The 13,071-nt window shown below is 39.9% G+C and overlaps 1 protein-coding gene and 1 long non-coding RNA gene across 3 annotated transcripts in view; one reads left to right on the forward strand and one right to left on the reverse strand.

Annotated features, from left to right (window-relative positions):
* Positions 1–10,303, reverse strand: part of LOC141145222 (uncharacterized) — a 77,050-nt gene extending 66,747 nt beyond the window's left edge. Inside the window, exon 1 of the long non-coding RNA XR_012244528.1 lies at positions 10,241–10,303. This is a non-coding gene — a long non-coding RNA (uncharacterized lncRNA). The remainder of the gene's footprint in view (positions 1–10,240) is intronic.
* Positions 1–13,071, forward strand: part of LOC141145221 (NXPE family member 4-like) — a 114,294-nt gene that overhangs the window by 66,602 nt on the left and 34,621 nt on the right. Inside the window, exon 6 of one of the 2 annotated variants that reach the window (XM_073631724.1) lies at positions 5,242–5,415. In XM_073631724.1, the coding sequence (XP_073487825.1) occupies positions 5,242–5,415 (174 nt within the window). Of the gene's footprint in view, positions 1–5,241; positions 5,868–13,071 lie in introns of those variants that run through there. The other variant, XM_073631723.1, reaches the window with a different exon arrangement.

Consider the following 13,071-nt stretch of genomic DNA (forward strand, 5'->3'; position numbering starts at 1 on the left):
GTAAATCTCCGGGCTCAATACTAGATAAGCACTTGAACGACTGCAACATACAGGGATATACAATGTAATACTGACATATAATCACACACATAGGTTGGACTTGATAATGATGTCTTCTTTCAAATACAGCATTTCTGTGACATAGGAAAGGAAGATAGTGATCCCAATAGTGTATTATTATTAGGCTTTATTAAAAAGTAAAAAAAGTATTTGTAAACATCAGATAGCTGCCTCGGCGTGTGGATCAGCTGTAATTCACTTGTCAATGACTGTCCTCGCTTGACCGGTTTCGCCCCTCCCATTGGGTGTCTTCAGAAGCTGTGTTGCAGCTTGTATGCCTGAAAGACAGGAGCCACACTGGACCAAAGCTTCTGGCAGCCCTCTAGGCCAAGGCTAAGAGATGGCTGACCTACACTATCTGCAGCCAGGCAAGGTCATATGTGAAAATAGCACTAACCTTCTGACGACCCTTTTCCTGGAAAAAATCAGATATGTACCTTGCTTGGCACTTGTCCTCAACCTGGTTGTGCAGAGGTTTATCATGATGTAACCACAGGATTCCAGGGGGTCCTTCCACCAGGCTAGAAGGGTTTGTGGCCACTCTAGGTGGTCATACCCAGCCAGTGTTCGCATGGCAATAACCCAGCCCCAATATCAATTACCGCCAACCACTGGCGTCACTAAGGTGGGGCCACAGGGGGCCCTGACCCCCCAACATCATACTGTGCCCCCATGTGCCCCCCAAACTAAAACGATCAGCACGGCAATTATACAGAGTGATTCTCTATAGGCTCTCAGCTGCTAGAAGGAGAGACACACAGAGGGCATCGCTCTGTAATTGCCATGCTTCCTGTCCTGTTGTGTAAAGTTTGCAGTCCGGGTCTTCTGCTTCTCATAATGACAGAAGACAAAGCCAGCTCCAGCAACAGTGCTTCCACCACTAAGCCCGCCCCTGTGTGTGTGCAAAACAACATCTCCAAACTGTGCACACAGCAGTAAGATGCAGGGCTGCATGATGTCATTGTCCCGACTCCCGACCATCAAAGGGAGGGGGAGATATTTGCATCTCATCTCAGTGTTAGCCATTAATGCTTTGTCCAAGCTGCATCCCCTCCCTCTTCCCCGCCCGCCACATTTTGACTTCAGTTCAAGGAAGAAGCCAGAATCGGTGCCAGCTCCCATGTGTTTTTCTTTTTTCTTTATGTTTACATCAGGGAGGGGGAGAAGGAGGTTCTGCAGCAGCAGGGACAGCCATAGATACATAATTTTAGTCCAGGTGATGGAGGAAGAGGGGGACATGACCAGCATTCTCTTATCTATTCATGTTGTCATGTATTTACTCTGGCACTATTACCTAACCTGGCACTACCACCCTAACCTGGCACTATACCACCTAACCTGGCACTATACCACCCTAACCTGGCACTACCACGTAGCCTGGCACTACCACCAAACCTGGCATTATACCACCCTAACCTGGCACTTCCAAATAACCTGGCACTACCACCTAGCCTGCCACTACCTCCTAGCCTGCCACTGACACTACCACCTAGCCTGCCACTACCACCTAACCTGGCACTATCACCTAACCTGGCACTACCACCTAGTCTGCCACTGCCTCCTGGCCTGCCACTACCACCTAACCTGGCACTATCACCTAACCTTGCACTACCATCTAGCCTGCCACTACTACCTAACCTGGAACTACTGTATATCACCTAACTTGGCACTATAACCTAACCTGGCACTACTGTATATCACCTAACCTGGCACTATATCACCCTAACCTGGCACTATATCACTTAACCTGGCACTATATCACTTAACCTGGTTCTATATCACCTAACCTGGCACTATATCATCTTCCAGTATAGACAGTTGTGTGGCTTTCCTAATCAAGTCCAATCAGTATAATCAAACACAGCTGGACTCAAATGAAGGTGCAGAACCATCTCAAGGATGGTCAGAAGAAATGGACAGCACCTGAGTTAAATATACGAGTGTCACAGCAAAGGGTCTGAATACTTAGGACCATGTGATATTTCAGTTTTTCTTTTTTTTTTTTTTTTGCAGATTCTTAAATCTGCAAAAATGTCAACAATTTTGTGTTTTTCTGTCAATATGGGGTGCTGTGTGTACATTAATAAGGAAAAAAAATGAACTTAAATGATTTTAGCAAATGGCTGCAATATAACAAAGAGTGAAAAATTTAAGGGGGTCTGAATACTTTCCGTCCCCACTGTATATATCATTTTTATAGTTGCCCCCCCTTCTTTTGTCCCTGTGGCTCCCCTCCCCCCAAATATGAAAGCTGGAGATGCCACTGCCACCAACCACCTGATCCGTGCTGCGACTGAACATTGGCCACGCTGCGGAGGCTGCACTAGCAGAGTGCAATCAATGAGTACCCATGCAATATATATACACACACACACACACACACACTATATTACCAAGAGTATTGGGACGCCTGCCTTTACATGCACATGAACTTTAATGGAATCCCAGTCTTCGTCCGTAAGGGTTCAATATTAAGTTGGCCCACCCTTTGCAACTATAAGAACTTCAACTCTTCTGGGAAGGCTGTCCACAAGGTTTAGGAGTGTGTCTATGGGTATATTTGACCATTCTTCCAGAAGCGCATTTGTGAGGTCAGGCACTGATGTGGACTAAAAGGCCTGGCTTGCAATCTCCGCTCTAATTCATCCCAAAGGTGTTCTATTGGGTTGAGGTCAGGACTCTGTGCAGGCCAGTCAAGTTGCTCCACCCCAAAATCGCTCATCCTTATCTTTATGGAACTTGCTTTGTGCACTGGTCCAAATGATAAATTTTAACACACGAAATCATAAATTATAATATAATAAATAATTATAACAAATAATAATAATAAAAAATATTCAATAATGTAATCAAATCAAAAACACTGAAATTTGCTCAGATGCAGAATTGTTGCTGTCATTATTTTCAGTGTTTAATGACGGATTTCCCCACAAATCACTATCGCTCAATTCTGCAAGTGATTCTAATTTATTATCGCTGTTTTCTAGCTGGTCTAAAACAACTTTTGATGTAAAGGGACACTTTTTGGTTGCTATGGACAATCTCCAGTTTCCAGGCAGAAAGAACAGTATTTATAATATAAAACTGCATGCAGGGCACTGGACAAACCACTAGGGACAAAAGAGGGATCAAAAGGGAGGTGAAATAATTTGATACAATTATGTAATCTTACAGATTACAGTGTACTGTATGTGTATTGTGTTTTTAACTTTTTGAATTTGGCAACGGGCTCCGTCCCCGTGCATCGTAAGACCAACCAGTGCGGGTTGGGGTGAAGGAACTTGACTGGCTTGCACAGAGTCCTGACCTGAACCCGACAGAATACCTTTGGGATGAATTAGAATGGAGACTGCGAGCTAGGCCTTCTTTCCAACATCAGTGCCTGACCTCACAAATGCGCTTCTGGAAGAATGATCAAACATTCCCATAGACACACTCCTAAATCTTGTGGATAGCATTCCCAGAAGAGTTGGAGCTGTTATAGCTAAGGGTGGGCCAACTCACTATTGAACCCTACAGACGAAGACTGGGATGCCATTAAAGTTCATGGAAGTGTAAAAGCAGGCGTCCCAATACTTTTGGTAATATAGTACAAAGTCTAAAACAATAAAAGTAAGTAATCACTGAACAGCAACCATTCACTTTCCCTCAGCACTCATGAATCTGTTAAAATAAACAGGTCACAGACCCTTCAGCTGCTGCTATTAAATGAATCAGTAAATAATTAGTATGTCTACACACCATAAGGAGATATAGGCATTAGCAGCCCTAAACTCTTGTATCAATCCCAGAAAGATATTGATCTTAGCCCTGATTCACACTGGTAAGTTTTGACATGCGATTTAACACCAGAAATCAGGTGAAAATAAGCCTTAACCACTTCAGCCCTGGAGCATTTGGCTGGCCAAAGACCAGAGCAGTTTTGCGATTCGGAACTGCGACATTTTTAACTGACAATTGCACGGTCGTGCAACGTGGCTCCCAAACAAAGTTGACATCCTTTTTTCCTCACAAATAGAGCTTTCTTTTGGTGGTATTTGTTCACCTCTGCGGTTTCTATATTTTCCGCTATAAACAAAAAAAGAGCGACAATTTTGAAAAAAAAAAACGCATTATTTTTTACCTTTTGCTATAATAAATATCACTCAAAAATATATAAAAAAACATTTTTTTTCCACAGTTTAGGCCGATACGTATTCTTCTACATATTTTTGGTAAAAAAATTGCAATAAGTGTATATTGATTGGTTTGCACAAAAGCTATAGTGTCTGCAAAATAGGGGATAGATTCATGGCATTTTTATTAATACATTTTTTTTACTAGTAATGGCAGCGATCAGCAATTTTTATCGTGACTGCGACATTATGGCGGACACATCGGACACTTTTGGCGCTATTTTGGGACCATTCACATTTATACAGCGATCAGTGCAATTAAAAATGCACTGATTACTGTGTAAATGTGACTGGCAGTAAAGGGGTTAACCAGGAGGGGGCGCTGCAGGGGTTAAGTGTGTCCTAGGGAGTGTTTCTAACTGTGGGGGGGATGGGCTATGTGTGACACGGCACTGATCACCGCTCCCGATTACAGGGAGCGGTGATCAGTGTCCTGTCACTAGGCAGAACGGAGAAATTGTTTACATTAGCATTTCCCCGTTCTTCCTCTCCATGAGACAATCGCGGGTATCCCCGCGGACATCACAATCTAATACTGGTGGAATTACATTAGAAGCTAAAGAGGTAGTCCGTACCATGACTCGATGACCAGAGGAGGAAGCCCGTACATTTATGGAGTTTAAGGCTTATTTTCACCTTATTTTTGGTGAGTGTAAAATCTTAAGGGAGCGGTGTCCCACGTGGTTTGGTGAAGGGATGAAGATCCTGAGGAATTCATTATAATTATAATTACTATTTTTCAACTCTCCCCCATGCATTGTTAGTTATTTTCTTGCAGCTGATTACTCTACAGAGACTTCTCTATTTTTGTTTATAATAAGGACATTGTGCTGGTTTCTCATTTATTGTTATGTGTTTAAGATCAATATCTTTCTGAGATTGATACAAGAGTTTAGCGCTGCTAATGCCTGTAGCTCCTTATGGTGTGTAGACATACTTATTAATCTAGTACAAAGGTTACTTAATTATGTGCATGCCCTCAATTTAAATGATTTTCTTTCCTCAGCATTGACACAATTCCACCTTTATGAAGACAATTGGGCACGTCAGATTTTCCATTTGGACCTGAAAAGGAATATGAAGATAACCTGGAAAAGGCACACCTATCCATTCATCACTACCTCATATCAGTCCTGGAAGGAAGAGCGTACTATTTCTCGAGAAATTGACCTAATTAGAGGTGATCAGCGTACTGTGATTGTACTAAATATAGGGGTACATTTTAGAGCATATCCTATTTATCATTTTATTAGACGGCTGCTTAATATACGAGGTGCTATTGAACGCCTCTTTCTTAGAAGTCCACAAACCAAAGTTATCATTAAGACTGAGAATACAGGTGAAATGAAACAAAACTTTGAAACCATGAGCGATTTTCATGCTTCTATTCATTATTCCATAATGGAAATCATTTTCACTGACCTAAATGTAGGTTTTGTCAATGGATGGGATATGACCAATGCATTTGACTCAAATGCAATCCACCCTGCAGAAACGGTAATTAGAAATGAAGTTCAAATGCTGATGACCTACATTTGTTAGGCAACTATACAAAATACAATATGTGATGATCAGTTATGTGTATTTTCATCTGTAAAGTCTTTTTGAATAAAAAGAATTGAGAACCAAAAATGCATTTGAAAATTCTATTCAGTTGGTGTGCACATTGAGTCTTGTACAGGAGCTTGCAGCCCTGAAATTATCATTTCTCCATCCATAGGGAACAGGATTTCCTTAAGAAATGCACATTTGGGCTGATTGCCTATAAATAGTGTGACTATTTACTTCAATTATCCAATCCTGTGCAGATGAAATAAGTAATAGACATGTGCAATTCAGAAATATCCAAATTTCTGAATTTTTCAGAATATTGGGAAATCCAAAAATAGGAATGAAAATCTGAAATAATAACTTACTAATAATAACTTAACTTAAATTATAGGTATTGGAATTTCCTTTAAAATTTGGCTGTTAGTGAACGTAACGAATACAAATTCATTCGAAGTTGCAAATTATCCGTAATAACGAATGGCGTATTTAAATGAATGGAATGTAACAAATTAATAATAAATAACAGTAATATTAATAAAAACATATTATTATTATTTTTTTCCGTTCCATTTGTTTCAAATAATTTGTAACTTCAAATAAATTTGTATTTGTTATGTTCACTAACAGCCAAATTTGAAAAGAAAATACCAATACCTATAATTTATTAGTTATTATTAGTTAGTTATTATTTAGAATTTTTGGATTTTCAGATTTTCCTTTCTTATTTTCAAATTTACAAATTTTCAAAAAAAAACAAACTGAATGAAACGAAAACTAACAAATTTTTCGGCAATGTCTAATAACTAAACAGACATTTTCTTTTCACATTGTTGGATAACTGAAGTTAATCTACATAAGCTATTGTGTGAATCTTCTCAACTTCTTCAGTAAACAAGCCTCATGAAGTTCTGGAAAGGGGGATTAGAGATAGTTATGTATTTGAACTTCAGTTGTGATATCTAAGAAAGTAGTATCTGCTGTATATCAGTGATGGTCAACGTAAAATATACAGTGGGCCTCAAACGAGGCCCATTGCACGTCCATATGGCCATGCTATAGCTTAGATTTGTACTCTTCCCATTCTGTAAGGAATCCACAAAATTTCCGGCCATGAGTGGCCCTGCATTCACCACCTGGCTTGGTAAAAGTAGATTTACAAGTTAACTGAGCCAGATGGAAAATTACTGGCTGTTATGTCCAGGATGAAGTGTATTTATTGCCCAGATTTTAATCAAGTAGACCAGTGTTTTTCAATCTGTGTTCAGTTAAGGCACCCTTTATAATTTTGCACAATTCTGGGGCACAGCAGTCTGAGTGCTCGTTCACACCAGGAAAAATGTCATAAATGTCATCATCACACCAAGGATTCCTCAGAAGGGTCCAAAGCTTTTTCACATGGTACACATATGGCAAAGTTTCAGAGTCACGCAGGGCCCCTTCGTCAGGCCCACGCTTGGATTAGATCACACCAGGAGGTGCATCCAATCGCACGTGCTTTTTTGCACGTTCCGTTACATTTTTTAATGAGCTGCTCTATGCATATGAAAAGTGTGCCGGCATGATTTTTAAAATTGCGCAGCACCAAAAGACATAGTATTATGGTACCATGCGTTTTAGCAGGTGCAAGTGTATGGCCACGCAAACCGTAATACAAAAACTAAGACCCCATGGACATCACCCACCATCCTTGGACAGACCATCTCCCCAAGCACCAAAGACAAAAGTCTTGGAGTCATCTTTGATGCAGAGATGTCGATGGATGCACAAATAGGTTCAGTATTCAGTGGCTCTCACCATCTTCTACGCTTACTACGTTGACTCATCCCATTCATTCCAGAAGAGGACAAAGCAGCAGTAGTCGGAACAATCATCAATTCCAGACTCGACTTCGCAAACTTCCTCTACATAGGACTACCTAAATACCAGATTGCTGGCTTACAAGTCATCCAAAACACTGCAGCAAGACTAGTAACGTGAAAAAACCTTGGGAATCCATCTCCGCATCACTGAGGACCCAATACTGGCTAACCGTAAAGGATCGGATCACATTCAAGACCCTCTGCCTCACCCACAAATGCACACAAGGAAACGCTCCGCGATACCTATGCGAGAAAATAAAGCACTACACTCCTAATCGCAGTCTACGATCAACGAACCAAAACCTCCTCCTCATTCCCACGTCCAGGTACAAATCAAAGGGAGAACGAAGATTCACAGTCCAAGGACCACAGCTATGGAATGCTCTATTATTATTATTATTATTATTATTATACAGGATTTATATAGCGCCGACAGTTTACGCAGCGCTTTACAACATTAAGGCAGACAGTACAAGTACAATACAATTCAATACAAGAGGCATCAGAGGGCCCTGCTCGTTAGAGCTTATGCTCTACCCACTAACATCCGCATGGAAGAAAACCATCGGGCCTTCAGAAAAAAACTCAAGACTCACCTCTTCTAAGAAGCAGGACAACTCAGGACAGATCAAGCGCCTTGAAGCAATTCAGTTCGCATTGTAGCGCTATACAAATTCTTCATTCATTCATTCATGCACATTTGCTAGATGTGTCAGGGTGTCATTAAATTTACACCTCTGCAAAAGGCAGCGCATTTTTTACGGTATGGGAAAATGCGTAATTTCACACCTGTTGCTGCACTGCACCTGGTGTGAACAAGCCCCAAAATGTACTCTGAGAGGCAGATCAGTGGTCTGTAGGTTGTAAACTTACAAATCCCCCCCCCCAATTCCCCCTCCTCGCACAACCCCCATTCAAATCCCCCCTCCAAGCACAACCCCCACCCACCCGCTCCCAAATCCCCCACCTAGCACATTCCCAAATCCCCCACCTAGCAAATCCCCCTTTCTGCTAGTACAAATTCTGTCCCTACATTAGTGACAGCAGCAGAGAGGAGGAGAGAGCCAGGAGCCAGGAGGGGGTTGTGCTTTCTATAACCCCCACACACCCCTTAGCTCCTCTCCTTCCTGTACATTGTTATCTGTGCAATCCTCTGTTAACTATTTACCAGATCAAGATTGCTTACAAATTTAAATTGGACTGTGTATGGGACTTTTACTTAGGCACTTCATACTTCACGTGTGTGACATTTTGGACTTTATTTAGGACTTATTTTTATTTGCATTATTGTATTTTCTTTTGCTGTCTCTTATTTATGTTTAGGTTTGTAGCATGACAACAAGGAAAATCCCCTAGGTGGACTTTAAAGGCATTGGCATAATTATGCCTAAGGTATATATTTTTATTAAGCACAATAAAAACAGCAACATCTATTGGAATGGTTATAATAGCTGTATGCTAAATACAAAATCACCACAATGATTGACTCTGAGATTGTGATTCACCCGACGCGTCTCAAAGTATCTGTGTCTCCTTCTTCAGGGATGTTAATCAGAGGGTCAATCATACATCTAAAATATAGTAATAACAAAGGCTCAAAATACAAACTATACAAAATATGATATAATAAACATCATTGTTTATAACATATATTGCAACAATGATGAACAATGTATGGACTCACATATTGGGTGGAGATATCATGGGCGAAACATTCCAATGAAGCTATTAAAAACAAGAAACATAACCGGAAATGTGTCTCCAGAAAACTGCCTGTGAAGATAGTTTGCCTTTCGCAACATATTAAGATATACCATCAATTTGCAGATTGAAAACAGCCGAACTTAACATGAGAGTACTGTAATTAAAAAGTAATGAATTATAATAAATTATAGTAAAGGACAAATTGAGTAACAAAGCCTGCATCATTCCTATAAAGGAATTTGCAAGGGCTGTGCAAAAAAACACATGCAAAATTATTACTCAAATAATATAAAAATGATGCAAGAATGTAAACACATGTATATAAAATACACGAGATACTGTGTATACATATATGTCCTACCAGCACTCAACAATGAAAGACAATTGTTGAAGATGAGAAAAAACACTGTAAGGTTGGTATCACACAAAGATAGTAAATGCATGACAAACAATCACTTATGTGTACATGTATAAACATATACACAAGGTGTATCAATATGATTTTATAGTACTGGGGGACTGTATTGATTGTTGGGCCATCATTAACAATAACATAAAGGATTATTAAGACAGATTAAAAAAGATGTAAATCCGTAGTATAAGTAAGTTATAATATTATCCAACCATAAAAACATGTTTGGAACGTGTATAGAGTGTACAGCTAACCTGTATGGATAGCTCACTGAATGGTAATAAAAAATTTGATTAGGCCTTAGTGTTATTAAAGTATATCAATAATTATAGTCCTCCATAGAAGCAACGTTATTGATGACCAAGATAGAAAGCAATTTTAAGTTTGTGCGTGCATATATATGATGTTGTAATTATATAGCCATCAAAGCTTCAACATCAAGCAACTGTCTCTGTGGAGTAGCAAAAAATCAATCGTACCTGGTGCATAAAAGGCAGCAACGTGGAGACACATCCTGGCATCCAGACCCTCAGGTGGATGTCAGCCATGTCACACAGGCATGCCTATATGTAATCAACTCCCACCAATAGCAGACACAGCCAATAATTATCAGCTGTGCCTGGGATGGAGGGAGGAATCAGGAGCGCGTCCACATAGGCTTCCTGAGCCCTGAATGCATGCCCCCATCCCAACCGCGCATGCGTGACGTCAGCGCGGTGGAACGAGGAGGTGCACCCAGGGCCTACTGACACACAGGCCTCACCGGCGGACAGCGCATGTCCGGCGGAGTGGCAAGATGGCAGCCAGCTGCAGTGAAAAGCGGCTATAGCCACCATGGAGAGTCACAACGCATTGCCAAATCTGGGCGGCTTAGTGTGCCGGGTATTAAAGCAGTCAACACCTTAAACGTCGGCTGGCATGTGATAAATGTTTAGAAATATAAATATTACAGCTAATGCTATAAACAACCAATACAAGATATAGAAAGAGAAACATGGCCCTCTAGTGGCCAGAGTTGACAATGCAACTAACAGGCAGATTAACCGGAACACAGAAAACCGGTGAACAACGTTATATATCTGTTATAAAGAAAATATATATACATGCATAGAATGAAACCATATCATGCATATAATAATATGTATACAATAAATGAACAACAACAGATTAAGGAGGTATCCAAACAGTATAATGATGATACAAAATTATGAGCAAAAGAATGAGGCTACAGAGAGCTATCAAACGGGACTGGGATTACAATAAGAGGCTCACAGGGCCGCGCCCCTCATTGGCTTCAGTACTTTCAGCGGTCCATCATCTCTCATGTTAAGTTCAGCTGTTTTCAATCTGCAAATTGATGGTATATCTTAATATGTTGTGAAAGGCAAACTATCTTCACAGGCAATTTTCTGTTTCTTGTTTTTAATAGCTTGATTGGAATGTTTCGCCCATGATATCTCCACCCAATATGTGAGTCCATACATCGTTCATCATTGTTGTATTTATATTGTTATAAACAATGATGTTTATCATATCATATATCTTTTGTATATTTTGTATTTTGCTCTTTTGTTATTACTGTATTTTAGATGTATGATTGACCCTCTGATTAACATCCCTGAAGAAGGAGAGACAGATACTCTGAAACGCGTCAGTTGAATCACAATCTCAGAGTCAATCATTGTGGTGATTTTGTATTTAGCATACAGCTATTGTAACCATTACAATAGACGTTGCTGTTTTTATTGTGCTTAATAAAAATATATACCTTTTCTGCAAATTATGTCAGTGCCTTTAAAGTCCACCTAGGGGATTTTCCTTGTTGTCTAGCTTATTTGGATGTGGCACTTTACAGGGACACTTCACTGATATAATTAGGTTTGTAGCATGGAGCAATTCACTTTTTATCTGATTGACTATAATGGAACAGGCTGAGAGTGTAAGCAAACCCAGAAGATATAACCTGTATCGTATTTCAGTTGGCAGGATATTCTGAGGATAACTTTTGATCAAAACATGCTATTTGAATAATTCTTTTTGCTACTGACAAAGAAGACTCAGTATCTACAAGAATCTAATTAGAATGTTTAGAAAAAAAAAAATAAAGATGAAAATCAAAATGCATGCTGTGGAGATCCCCGGCAGGACCGAGACTCCCTATAGCATCCTAGCCCAAACATTGTCCACGATGAGTTTAGCAGAGTCATGGGATGGTAATTTAAGGGTTAAATCAACCTTCTCTATGCCTGTACCATGTGCCCCGCCTCCTCCCCCTTACATTCCACAACCAGATAAGGACCTCATCACATGAGGACAAGCAGCAACAAATCTTCCTTACCCACAGCCATAGCTTGCAAACAAAAGCCAGCAGAATCTGTGTTAGAATTTTGGAAAAGATTTTTAGAAGTTTGGACACAAGAGGCGGGACTTAGTGTCCAGGATAACATGCACTGTCTCTTAATACAGACATACCTCAGCAAACTGGAGTCAAGCCATCAGACAGTTGCAAATCAGTGGTCTTGCTATCAGACAAGTTTTTTTGGTCGAATATTCAACACAGAAAAACTAAATATAACATAATGTAATATATAAAATAATGATTACACAGAGTTGTCACACATACATCACCCTCTCTAACATTTACAATACGGTATGATTTTACTGTGGACATTTAAAGATACAGAGTCTCAAATATGAACCCATTGGCTACAAACTGACATTTTTGCAATAATTCAAAATGAGTCAGAAACAAAATCTCCCATTGGACCAAAACGTTTACAATGCAGATGTGTCATACACTCCCCCCCTCTATGATATCTTGCAATACGGTATGATTTTACTGTGGAAATTTAAAGATACAGGGCCCCAAATACCAACCCATTGGCTACAAACTAACACTTTTGCACTACTAAATGGGTTAAAAACAAAATCTCCCATTGGACCAAAACGTTTACAATGCAGATGTGTCATACACACCCCCCTCTATGATATCCTACAATACGGTATGATTTTACTGTGGAAATTTAAAGATACAGGGCCTCAAATATCAACCCATTGGCTATAAACTGACATTTTCGCAATACTTCAAAATGAGTCAGAAACAAAATCTCCCATTGGACCAAAACGTTTACAATGGATATGTGTCATACACACTCCCCTTTATGATATCTTACAATACAGTATGATTTTACTGTGGAAATTTAAAGATACAGAGCCCCAAATTCCAATCCTTTGGTTACACAGTCACATTTGTCCAATACTTCTAAATGGGTCAAAAACAAAATCTCTGAGGATCTTGAAGGGGGAACCC

The sequence above is a fragment of the Aquarana catesbeiana genome, linkage group LG05 (genome assembly GCF_042186555.1).
Source record: "Aquarana catesbeiana isolate 2022-GZ linkage group LG05, ASM4218655v1, whole genome shotgun sequence".
Taxonomy (NCBI): Eukaryota; Metazoa; Chordata; class Amphibia; order Anura; family Ranidae; genus Aquarana; species Aquarana catesbeiana.